General features: G+C 39.3%; 1 protein-coding gene across 2 annotated transcripts in view; it reads left to right on the top strand.

The window, feature by feature from the left end:
* The window catches only part of senp3b (SUMO specific peptidase 3b), a 65354-nt gene that overhangs the window by 32775 nt on the left and 19281 nt on the right, over positions 1-13298 (top strand). The window contains exons 6-7 of one of the 2 annotated variants that reach the window (XM_084344082.1): positions 5531-5678; positions 8573-8620. In XM_084344082.1, the coding sequence (XP_084200208.1) occupies positions 5531-5678; positions 8573-8620 (196 nt within the window). The remainder of the gene's footprint in view (positions 1-5530; positions 5679-8572; positions 8621-13298) is intronic. The other variant, XM_084344083.1, reaches the window with a different exon arrangement.

Below are 13298 nucleotides of genomic sequence, written 5' to 3'. Positions count from 1 at the left end.
GTGTTTTTAAAATGAGCGAACTAGGCTAGTAGCGCCGCAGATTTCTCATTCCCCACCTTGTTTGACTGAGAGTGTTTCGAGATGGTTTTCATGAATGAACAGGCAATATGTCAACGTCAGACCAGATCGTTTGACTGGAGGGGGGGTCGGGCCGTATGAGTTTCACTCATTTTGACCAGGCTACACGATGAAATGAACCACTAACAGTTTCCCGCTGAACAATTCAAACAAGTCAGTTTTGCGCATGCGCGTTGGCAGATAAACTGCTTCACTGACAGCTTTTTTGCCATTCAAAATGCTCATATACTGTACAGTAAACACAGCCTCTAGCAGTAACTGTACTACTCGGTGTCACAGTGCGCATGCGCGAAACAAGCTGTCAGCTTTCCAGCTTTTCGCAAGCAAAACGGGACAGATTAGGCACGGATTTAAGACCAAAACAGTAGAACTAAGGTATTGTATAATTGAACACACTGCCAGATTAATATTTTCAATTATTTTAATTGAAGGGCTTGGGCATACACTGCATTTATAGCTTATTATGACCGCTCGCCCATGCTGTATTATTATTATATTGCATTCCCCATTTGTGTTCAATGCTCCGTGCTGCTGTCTTATGGAGGCGTCCTGCTGCTCAGAGATGCCACCTGGCGGTTGTTTTGGGCACATTGCAGCTTCTGGTGAAAACACAATTACTCCTCCACAAAAAATCTGTGTGACTCTCCCGTGACTCACGCGTGAATCTTGCGTGAAATCATCCAAATGAAACTAGTACCCACTGTAGGACTTTCAATCAATTAATTATTTAATTGCGATTAATCAGATGATTGTCCATAGTTAACTTGCGATTAGTGGTAAATTAATCACATTTTTTATCTGTTGTAAATGTACCTTTTTAAAGGGATATTTTTCAAGTTTTTAATACTCTCATCAACATGGGAGTGGACAAATATGCTTGCTTTGTGCAAATGTATGTTTATTATTATTGCAACAATCCAAAACAATGACAAATACTGTCCAGAATATTCTCCTGAATAACAAAGGGTACTGCATGCTCAAAAATTATGCTGAAAGCATAACATAGCAAACTCAAGCCCAACAAGCAACAACAGATGTGCTTGTGCAGGTACACCTATCAGACATCCCTCAAAATCCCATTGCACACACCTGGACCATCGCAGGGTGTATGCAGGGTCTTAAAAAGTATTAAAAAGTCTTTAATGTCATTTTCAAAGGTATTACATTTTATAGCGTATTTTCAATATGTATATTTATCCAAATAGGTAAAGTTTGCCTGAAATGAATCATTGCATGGCCATGAGTTGTTACCAGACATTTCCCCTCTTAACTCCTTATATGGTTTAATTCACATAGATATCTGAGGCACCAAAAAGCCGAGGTTAGACTGAAGTTACAGAAAAATCATACAAAGAACTAGTAGCAGAACTTTTTTCCTTATTTTCTACCCCATTAATAATCTCAGCACCCTTCAAGACTGGAGGAGTGCGTCTTATCGATTCACCACCCATGTTCATTTCGTCAGACGAGGCGAGACGAAAAATATTCGTCAACGATGGCTTATTTCATGACGAAAACGAGACGAAGACGAGACGAAATCAATGCCCTTAAACACTGACTGTGACGAAATTAACACGCATTTTTTGTTGACGAAAAAAGACGAGACGAAATCTACTTAATCAAATAAAAACTTAATACAATGTGTCTCTTTTTTCGTCACAGACTTTTAAATAACAATCCAAAAAGTGCCTTCACTGGATGCGCGTCAGTTTTTTTCTCCTCCTGTGCTGCTGCCAGGGTGCCAGTGTGTGTGTGTGTGTGTGTGTGTGTGTGTGTGTGTGTGTGTGTGTGTGTGCCTGCGTGAGGAGCACACACAACACTGGTGCTCTGTGCCAAGTGCGGCGAGTACAAACAGAGCTTCTCTGGTGAAACGTGCTACAGAGTAATTTCACGTGTTTCAATAAATGTATTCCTGCCTGATAAAACTTATTATTCCTGAGATGTCGCAGCTTCATCTGGGTCGATTTACCTGCTTAAAAAAATAAAATTTGGTGGGATCTTTGGCAACCTATTACCTATCTTACTTCAGACATCAGGTCAGCAGTGTTTTTGGTTCACATCGGTGTGGCACGGGCCGACAGAAAGCAGCAACAGGTGTCTTTGCAGCTGCTCCTCTAGCAACGTAGCATTCCTAATCATTCAACATGTGGAGCTACTTCATCAGGTAATAATGACATAGATCTTGTGAGATGAGTGAGAAAAAGACTAAAATTAATCTAGTGGTTTGACTAGATTAATTGTGATTAACATTACTGTCAATCTGCTTTCAAAGACTAAAAAAAGACTATTGACTAAAACTATACTAAAATACTTTGGATTTTCTTTGACCAAAACTAGACTAAAATGCCAAGACTTTTCGTCAACTAAAATGGTGACGTTGGATACAGTATGTATACAGCATCTTTCATGGACCCAGACTCGAGTCTTCTTTTAGCTTGATGAATGAGGTCATTGACCATAGAAGTGGAAACATGAACATTTCAACATTCAATGCCATTCAAACGGTCAAGTACCCCCCCCAGTATCCTTCTCACCTTTTTCAGCCCTGACCTGTTTGCATGCCTGTTTGATGATGGTGTCTTTTTTCCCATTTAGAAGACGATTACTTTCATCTCTGGACAGAAAGTTGACAACTGCTTGCTTTCTCTCAGTTTCTCAGACCCTCTTTGCTTGAATTTTTTACTTGGGCTTATCTTTTTCTTGCCATTAACCTCTTCTCATTCTTTCTGAATTTGTCATTTCTTTTTCTCATCTCAATTAGCTGTTTCCTTAGATGTATGACCTGCTTTTTCAATTCACACTTCTCTTTCTGCAGTCTTTTGCAATATTTTTCTGCTGTATTCCGTGTCTGATCTGGTGTGGAGGACTCTGGTGGATTAAAATCCTGATTATCAAGTCTGGGGTCTGCCACAGCTTGGCCTGCATTTTCAGGCTCCTCTTGTGCTCTATCTACATCAACCAGGACTGGTGGAATGTCCTCCATAGATGGTGGTGTCAGATCTAAAACAGCATTTGCCATCTTTTTCCTTTCTCTGTAAGCACTAGATGCAGCCTTCCATTTCTCTCTTTGTTTATTTTTCTCTCTCTGTGGCAGATCATCTGACTTCACATATGGAATCTTTCCCTGTCGTTTTCTTCTCTGATAGCTTTCTTTTCTTTTAGCAAGGTACTCCTCTCTTGCCGCAGGGTCAGCATTAATACGCTGCCTGTGGCGAGCGGTTTTTGTTTTGCTTGACAGTGGCATCTGGTAAAATAGATTAAAACAGTATATAAATGACAAATTTAATAAACAAATAATAAATACATAATTACCACAGTGAAATTACATGCTCCATTTTTGTTTTTTTTAAATTTTTCTCATGACATACAAAAAACAAATTGTCATTTCTGAAATATCTGGAAAGAAATACTCAAATTGCACAAAAAAACTATTCCCAAAAATATTAATATAAAGTACTTTTTGTATGCAAGTCTTAAATTAAATATAAAAGCACAAAAACTGCCTATCTATGACATAGGGGTGGGGGAAAAAATCGATTCACATAAGAATCGCGATAATAATCATCCACGATTCTGAATCGATTCATAAACTTAAAAAATCGATTAAAAAAAAAAAAAAAATTTATTTTGAAAAATCACACAAAACACCAATTTGTGTTATTTGTGTACAGTTTATTTTTGTAACTTCTGGGAGAAAAAGGCAGCTGGCCTAAGCTTTTATTTAGGCAATTTTATTTATGAAAGTTATTTCTTGTACAGTAAGTAAGTTTTTATTTGTTTAGCATGAATAAATTTGACCTTTTTTTAATGTTTGCCTTTGTGTGATTACATCATTGGAATCAGTTTGTTTAAAAATTACATTGTCTTATACAAACTGTATTGTTTTGATGCCATAATTTGCCTTAACACACTATGCACTGTATATCAATTTTTGAATCGAGAATCGGTTGAATCGAGAATCGAATCGTGACCCTAAGAATCGGAATCGAATCGAATCGAATCGTGAGACACCCAAAGATTCACACCCCTACTAGGGGGTCATTAAAAACACTCTGCAATGGTCGCACCACATGATATCTGGTCGCACCAAATTTTATATTCAAGTTCAGTCAACATTTACAGCTAAATAATTAGCTTCCTTAACAAAACAAGCTAGCTTCATACAAAAGGCTAATTTGAAATTCATAATCAAAATATATGTTTTTAGAAATAACTTAATATTCATAATTTTTTTGAGGTCATACCACATGATATCCAAATATGGCAACTACATACCAACCGTTAAAAGCGTTATGTTTTTCTCAAATTTGAGAAAGATTAACAAACCTGCTTGCTGTCTCCAAGGGTTCTTGGCAAACTGTTGGATGATGCAACTTCCTGTCTTTGACTGGATTTCAGAATAAAATTCCCAAAGTGGTAATTTCTTGATGGTCGCACCACATGATATTTTATAAAATTGACATTATCGGACAAAGTTTGCTTGTATGTTATAATGGAACTATAACTACAAATACTTTGAAAATTATACAGGACTACAAAACCCTTTGGAAATCATGCCAAATAGGAAAGAAAATAAATTTGAACAGATTTAGGGTAATTTTAAAGACGTTTTCGAAACAACAATTAAGGCCGGACAGTCGCACCACTGTTTTTGAAAGGTTAAAGTAGGTATATATGTGGGAGATATATTGTATATCTGTGGTTCCTTTTATGCATTTAAACTTTTTTTAAACTGTAAAAAAATAGAGTTGGGCAAAAAATGTAGGCGTCATGTCATTGACCCATATACATGTATGTGTATATGCATGTATAAATATTATCTATATATACATATATACATGTATATATATATATATATATATATATATATATATATATATATATATACACACATGTATATACATGTATATACAAGTGTGTGTGTGTGTGTGTGTGTGTGTGTGTGTTTGTGTGTGTGTATATACGTGTGTGTGTGTGTGTGTCTATATATGTATATACACGTGTGTGTGTGTGTGTGTGTACATGTATATGTATATACATGTGTGTATGTATACAACACCTTTATTGTGTTCCTCGAGCTGTTCCTGAGCAGTGTTTGCGGTGTGTCGGGGCACATTGTCCTGCTGGGGGGCCACTGCCATCGGGTAGTGTTGTTGTGATGAGGGGGTGTACTTGGTCCACAACAGTGTTTGGATGGGTGGTGCGTGTCAAGTGGCATTCACATGAATGCCAGCACCCAAGGTTTCCCAGCAGAACATCAGATTGTGATCAGATGATCAATGTTATTCACGTCACCTGTCAGTGGTTTTAATGTTGTGGCTGATCGGTGTGTATATATGTATGTGTATATGTGTGTTGATTGCAACTAGTGGGGGGATTGTATAACTTGACGCTGTGGGAGTAAATTAATTACTGGCTTACTCATGTGTCCATTGGTTTTTGTTCTTTGTAGGAAAGCAGTGGTCCAGCACCTAATACAATCCTTCCAGCGTTCGTCGGGATCAACCCTGGCTAAAACATTCAGGGTCAACTACAAACGCCATGTTCTGACCATGGATGACCTGGGCACTCTGTATGGACAAAACTGGCTCAACGACCAGGTACACACACTCACTGCTTATATGTGTGTGTCCAAACACTACGCAGTGTCTGTGGACACACACCCTATATACATAGGGTATATAGGGTATACCTATAGACATGCCCTATATTTTTATATAGAGTTTGCTATTGATGATTTTCAATAAATAAGTTGTTTTGTTCCTTTACTTTTGTTGAGAGAGAGAGAGAGAGAGATGAACAAAAAACTGCCCTTCAACTGTTCTGTGTATTCTGGTTATGTCTGTGACATATTCTACAGATAGATACATTAAAACTGTAGTTAAACACTGGCATGATGTCAACATGACAGTCTACAGGAGAATGAAATGAAAAGCAAGGCGTTTTGCTACGCACATGCGCTGCACACACTGCAAGTGTGTTCAGGGTCCTTGTACTAGGCGACCAACGGATCTTCATTGAGAAATGAGAAAACCAAAATCGGGAAAGACATGACTGGTTAGCTAGCTGCAAACTATCAAAAGCGATGCTATCCGAGACTCGAGAGCTAGCGGAAAACCACCGAAGCTAATGCACTGAACGTATTTATAATGCTTCCGCAGCAGGGCGGGGTTTATGCTAATCATAGCCGCGTTACGTAACGCGGCTATGATTTCTGACCCGCCCATTAAATCCTGAACACAGAAATGTTGAAATACAGTTTGGTAGCCTAGCTCCATAACTAAATTATAAATGGCTGAATGGCTTTTTACATGTTTTAAGGAAATACATTTATAACCTATTTAATGTGTTTATTAGAAAATGGCTGAATTTGCTTTACACGGACTTTAATCATTAACATTACATCATAATTTATATGTTGATTAGATTTTGTATTAAGCCTACTAAACTTTAATTAAGTTATTTATCAAGTAAATGTAGTGGAGTAATCAGTACAGTTTTTGCCTCTGAAAAGGATCAGTGTACAATTTAGCACAAAATAGAAATACTCATAGAACATGTACCTCAAAACTGTACAATATTTGAGTAAATTTACTTTCCACCACTACTTGTTATACAGAGTAGGGCTGGGCGATTGAACGAATATACAGTCTATCGGCGAAAGGCTCAACCCATTGCTGGTTGGTTTGTTGGAGCCGATATTTTGATCTATTTTTGATATTTTATTTTGGTGAATTAATGGTGCTCCTTCTTGAAAATTTCACTCAATAAATGATTAGCCTGTAAGTGCCAAAAACAGGAAAGGACAAAATCTGTGGTTTTCTAACCGGATTAGGAAGGAGTCAGTGTAAGTGTAGCATACTCAGCAGGATGGTGTATTTACAAATGCTCATGCAAATTGGTAGCCTTAGAGTCCTTTGCCGGTACCTTACGTTGCACCAACGGCAAATTGCTTCAGTTAGGTCCTTTGGCTTGCCGGTTGCATCCAGTTTAAAACCAACAAATCCCAAACTGGTGATTTTTTTCTTCATTTTGTGCAACTAGCTCCTCCATAATTGCATTCGCTGAAAATGCGTGCAGTGCTGGCGCTGCGTTCATTTTCGATGACCCCCTTATGGCTTTTCCCATTCTGTACAAACCCAATTTCTAAGCCTTGTACTTTAACTAACTCGTCCTACAGATTTAACACCACAGACTTCACTCTTCACTCAATAACATCCTCAGACCTTGAAGTTGATGTGTTGTCAAAAGCTTTCGCCTCCGTTACACCTGATGGGCGTGGCGGGGGTGGTCAATTTCGATCCCTCGCCAGAAGCAGGAAGTCCTTACAACTTCAACATACAAGTTCCCATCTACACCAAATTGCTCACACATGTAGAGGGTTTAATCCTCCATACTTCTATGCATCAATACTGCCTCATATCCATAGCGCCACCCACTGGACACAGGAAGTCACCGAAGATGTCACTGTTGTGTTTTTTGTGACACGTATCCCATTTAGGTAGGAAATTTCCACAGGCAACGGGCGAGCACACATCTGGGCATGGGCCTCCGACGGCACCACGGCCCAACTACGTGGGGCGAGGGCCCATTCATCACTGCTTGCAGTTTTAATATTATTGTTGTTTTCCTATTTTTAAATGGAAGTCGGGAAACCGCTCGCTTCCTGATTTTGGTTTTCTCATTTGGAAACGAAATCCGTTGGCCACCAAGTACATGGACCTTCCAGCCTGTCGTACTTGGCAGAACCCAACCTCTCAGCTGAGCGTGCGCACACACACACACACACATATGGAGAGCTTGTGGAGGCGGACTTATGAAGACAGGCATGTTACTTTTCTCTGTCATCATGCTTGCATTGTTTGACAGTGAAGGCTAAAATGAACACTCACAACTTGTAAATCAAAAGTATTTTATTCGAATAAACAATTAATAAAGCCTAAAAAAGTAGCCGGCTGAACTGAGTAGCCAACTGTTCACTTTCAGGATGTAGCTTGTTCCTGGCTCCCTGAACCGTCTGTGGCTCAGCCTGATATTTAGCCTGCTAGATATCCAGTGGACATCAGCAACAGGCTTTCCTTGTGCTCCTGGGTGGCATCTTTGAACAGTTTACACATACCAATAATCGTTTACAGGAGCTCGTGCCAATCTGCGTCTGATCGTGGGTTCTTCTGTCGGTGATCATAGCATTGCATAAGGGATTTGAGATACATTTTCTGCATTCTGATAGGCACATACGCACGTGCTGGAGCAAAGCAGCAGTCTCTCTTCCTACTAAGATCAGTACAGGTGTCATAAGTCCTACCAAAACAAAATGTATTCAAGTGTGATTAGTCCCTACACAAACAGGAAAGGGTCGCAGATGGCAGAGATGTTCTTTTGAACAAATACATTAAATAAATGGGTTAAATTTCACCTATAGTAATTACTACTCACAGATTTTCCCAGATCTGTCTTTACATATGACATCTTCCTTTGTTGTTATTTTATTCAGGTTATGAACATGTATGGTGACCTGGTCATGGACTCTGTGCCAGAAAAGGTAAGGAAATTATGAGTTGATGAGTTGACTTGCCTTAACAAAGTCCAAAAGTCCAGGACTTGACTTGACACAACCTGTGACTAGCCTGCGCAAGGCTTGAACAAACCATGGTGGAACACTGTCATTCTCATGTGTTCTTTTGAATACACACAAGACATTGTTCCAAAAAGGTGGTGGTGCTACCATAAGACAACCATATCGAATGTCATAGCAAGGTCATTAACCATAAGTCTCCAACAAGTCGCTCATAAGATTAGGTGTATGTATCACTCGTGTTTGTGTGGGTTAATAGAGAGAGAAAGAAAGAGCTAAAGCTCGGAGCATAGCAAAGAGGGAGAAACAGCTGTGGAGACACAAAACTGGCCTTCCTATGATTCAGCGGCCGGTGAACGAACTCGGGCTCCAGTCACCTTCAGCTGATCCTCTATAGCAGGGGTCACCAACTATATTTTCCGGACAGACACCTTGGGGGCCGGACATTCAAATTAAATGATATAAAAATCACATTTTGGCCTAAAACATTATTGTTTCATGTTTATTGTTTAGATATTTAAATTTTATTACAAAACTGAAGGCATTTTTAGCCTTTACCAGTCAGGCTCCTATCACCTATATCACAGTCAACCACCAGCAGTTGTTGATGATCACTGCTCTATTGGAATGCGGCTTATTGTACGCTCACACGGCGGCAAAGCTAACACTTTAGCTCCACAGAGTGAAGAGGCTCCAATCAGCTCGTGATGAGCACAAAGAAAAGCAAGCAACAAAGTGTTTTACAGTCTAAAAGTAACAGCAAATAAAAAAAAGGACTCTGTGGTCCACAAACTCACAATGTAGCTGAATGCTTTTCAGCTACATTGTGAGTTTGTGGACCACAGAGTCCTTTTTTTTTACATACTAATTTCTAGTATCTGCCCAGACACAAGATAAGCCTCACTTGTAGTGCGTGTCTTCTTTAATCCAGCTTGCTTCCTTGGCGTGGATTAAAGGCATTGCTGCGTCCTGCAGTGGCTGTTCAAACAGCGAGGTCGACGTGGGCATAGAAAACGGGTCAAAGAGGGCGTTTTCTGAGGGAAAACCACCTGCTGGAGGGTTGAGAGACTGGGGTTGTACAGCTCTTCTCTGGATCGGTAACGTGTCTGGTAAACACGGGGCAGTTTGGCTCATCCAGCAAGGTTAAACACTGCGGCCTAGGCGGGTAAAATCCAAATGTTTGTGTGCTTCCTTTTAGTAACAGCTGAACAGACACCAACCTTACGAGGGGACTGCTATGAAACTTATCTTTATCTTATCCACGTATCCGGTCACTGCGGAGCTGACGATGCTCTCTCAGACAATGGGAGATGGAAGTTTTCAAACCTGGGGGTGGACTGTGACAATTAGGCGCCACCTACTGGACGTTAGGGCTGGTGCACTTTCCTTTGCTTACCAGACTTTGTTAGTGCAAGGAGGCCACATTTAAGCTTTGGTCTACACGCAGGCCGCTCTATTGTCAGAACCATGTGGTGAGGGTCCCAACATGACAAATGGGGTTTATTATTGCTAATATCATAACACAGCAGTGACTTGGAATTTATGCTAATTGTAAATTATGCCACTATTATCATTTTTACAATGTGCTTTATATGTCTGTTTTTCAGAAAGATAATCAGAATAATGGAAAAATTAGTTGTTAGATTAATTAACTAAAAGGGCTAGGCGATATGGCCCTAAGATAAAATTTTACGCCCTATTGCCTAAATTTGTCAATTTTTTTTTCACTTTAATATATTCATTATTGAGCCAAACTTAATCAATGTTTTTTGTGACAAAGTAGTTTGTGTTCGACTCAATTATCACAGAAAAATGAGAGTTGGAGAAATCATTGGAACTCAAGACTGTGTTTAGTGTATGTAAACTTCTAACTGCGAATGTATATACCTCAATGTTTTGAAATCTTCTCAAAAGCACTTCCTAAATGTTCATACAAAATCAAATATCACATTATCTTGACCAAATAAACCCTACTTTCTATATCTATATCTATATATAGATATTGCAACAATATCGTAGGGGTGACCATTGGTACTTGACAAAATACACAATGAGATTTCCATACAACAATCATCAGTAATGTGGATATAATGACTAAGTGTGTAAGGGCAAGTGTCGAAACAAGTTGAACAGTCTGGTAAATTCATAAAATTACAACACATTATTGGAATGCAGCCTTTAAAACCAGGAAAAGACAACACTTCTGTCATACCATAATAGAAAAATATCCAAAATCTCAGACGGTATATACACATTGAGAGAAAGAGAGAGGAGCACAGTGCATCATGGGAGTTCCCTGGCAGCATAGCTAAGGGCCTGCACATTCCCTAACTATAGGCTTTATCAAAAAGGAAAGTTTGAAGTAGGTACACTGGTAGGGCAGGTTTGGTAATTAACAGTGAATAATTACTAGGGCTGTCAAAGTTAACCTGATAATAATGCATTAACGCAAATTCCTCTTAACGGTGTTCATATTTTTGGCGCAGCATTAACGCACGCACGTACGTTATGATCGGCCCACCCCGTAGTTTGGGAAATCAGGAAGCAATGCAGCAGTAACGTTGTGGGTGGCAAGCAGAAACAAACCTCCTTGAGCAGAAATGGAAAGAGAAAAATTGATTTGAATTGATTTGAAATTGAATTGAAAAGGGTCTTTTGAATAGCAAGTTCAGCTTCAAAGCCCTGTCAGATGGTTCTCACGACAAGAACAAACTTATTTGAATTTACTGGTGATGTGAAGAACTGAGTTACCACTGGAGTAAATTGAGTCTCCAATACCACTTGCTGGTCAAGCGCACAGCTGATGCAGAGAACCCTCTTCCCCCTTGACAAAGGCAGACTATACTGGATAGTTTGCAACGGGGATGCCTGAACAACTCTACATGCAACAAATTTTCAACAGCAATGCAAAATAGGTGGCTGCAGCTTGCAGGCCAATTAATATTGTTTAGTTAACCTTTACAAGTGTAAAGTTGGACACTACATTGTGTTAGTATTACTAAGGAATGTTTCATTCAGGTGAGTATGCCCATCTGTTGTTGCTTTATGGGCTTGAGTTTGCCATGTTTCTTTTCTTTCTTTTTTTAACTATTAAGTACCTTTTGAGGTTATTCCGGAGAATGTTCTGGACAGTATTTGTCATTGTTTTATATTGTTGCAAAAATATCCCTTTGGAGTACATTTAGGACAGATAATAATAATAATAATAATAATAATAATAATAATGTAAAATGTGCGATTAATTTGCTATTGATCGCGAGTTAACTATGGACAATCATGCGATTAATCACGATTAAATATTTTAATTGATTAGCAGGCCTAAAAATTACTAATAGTAATTATTAAAAATTAACATTAAAATGATTGATATGAATTAATAATTACGGGGCACCACCCTGGAACTCCTGACCTTCACAACCAGCTGTTAACAAAATACACATGCATAGATAATCAGAGACAACTGATCTGTTCAATATGATAGAATTAATTTATCATTAGCAAAATTGATCAATAATACTCTGGTTGCAAATGGTGTATGTACTACACATGTGTCTGAGTCGAAGCAATCTGTTCACCAGAGGTGAGCGTGGATGTGTGTAGGTGTGTAAATGTGGGCTAGTTGAGGAGAAGGAGAGAATGAAAAAGAGCCAATGCGCAAGGAGGAGAATATGAAAGCAGAGAGACACAATACTCGCCTTTCTATCACTCAGTGGTTGATGAACAATCTCAGGCTCTATCACCTTCCACTGGTCATTGTTCCTTGATAAAAATGCGGCTGATTGTGCCCTCATGTAGCGGCAAAACTGAAGTGCAACACCACAGACTCCTCAGAGCAGTGGAGCGTCATATGACGTGCCTAATATGCTGGAAGCTGGGAAAGGAAACTGTAATGGCTGAACGTAGTCAGTGGTGACAGTTACAAAACCAGTGTACCGCAACCTCAGATATCGCATATTGCCTTTTTTTTCTGAAATGAAGATGGCATGATCCATGACAGGAGTTCTCAAAGTTTTGATGTCTGAATGACAATTTACACCACAACTGGGTTACCTTCTTGAAGGTGTGTCTTAAACCAATGACAGACATGTCTTGATCCCCACAGTACTATCGTAGAATCATTGCTAACAAAGTGGATCCGTTAATTCAGTTTCACACACGTCACATTTCCTATAACTTCTTCACAATTAAAGCCCCCCATTATTTAGTAATTTAAAAGCTTTTATTATGAAGCAGGAAACATTGCATTTTCACTAGCAGTCACAAAACATGACTCTCAAAACAGCTGAAAGCGAACACGATTAAACAGTAAAACACTGCAGGATGAGAGAAACAAGAGATTCAGTTAGAAGCAACAAACAACAGAATAATCCAGCCCATCCTACTGTATTGTTCCTCTTGCCTTTTCAACATGCTATCTGTTAAAAACTCACACACAACCAACACAGCCGCCAGGATTATTGGTCACCCCACACCCAACCTAACAGAGCTGAACAATATGGCCATTACACACATTGCAACCCCAATAGAACAGGACATTACACATCCACTCAACACCAACTTCATCCCACTGCCATCAGGGCAAAGGTACAGAGCACTGAGGGGAGAGTAAGGGCAGAATGGCTTGTTTTGGGAAAAGCTTGATCCC

This window comes from Pagrus pagrus (assembly GCF_965226575.1).
Source record: "Pagrus pagrus genome assembly, chromosome: 22".
Taxonomy (NCBI): domain Eukaryota; kingdom Metazoa; phylum Chordata; class Actinopteri; order Spariformes; family Sparidae; genus Pagrus; species Pagrus pagrus.
Note: the sequence above shows the minus strand (reverse complement) of the source record. Positions and strands in the feature narration are given on the sequence as shown.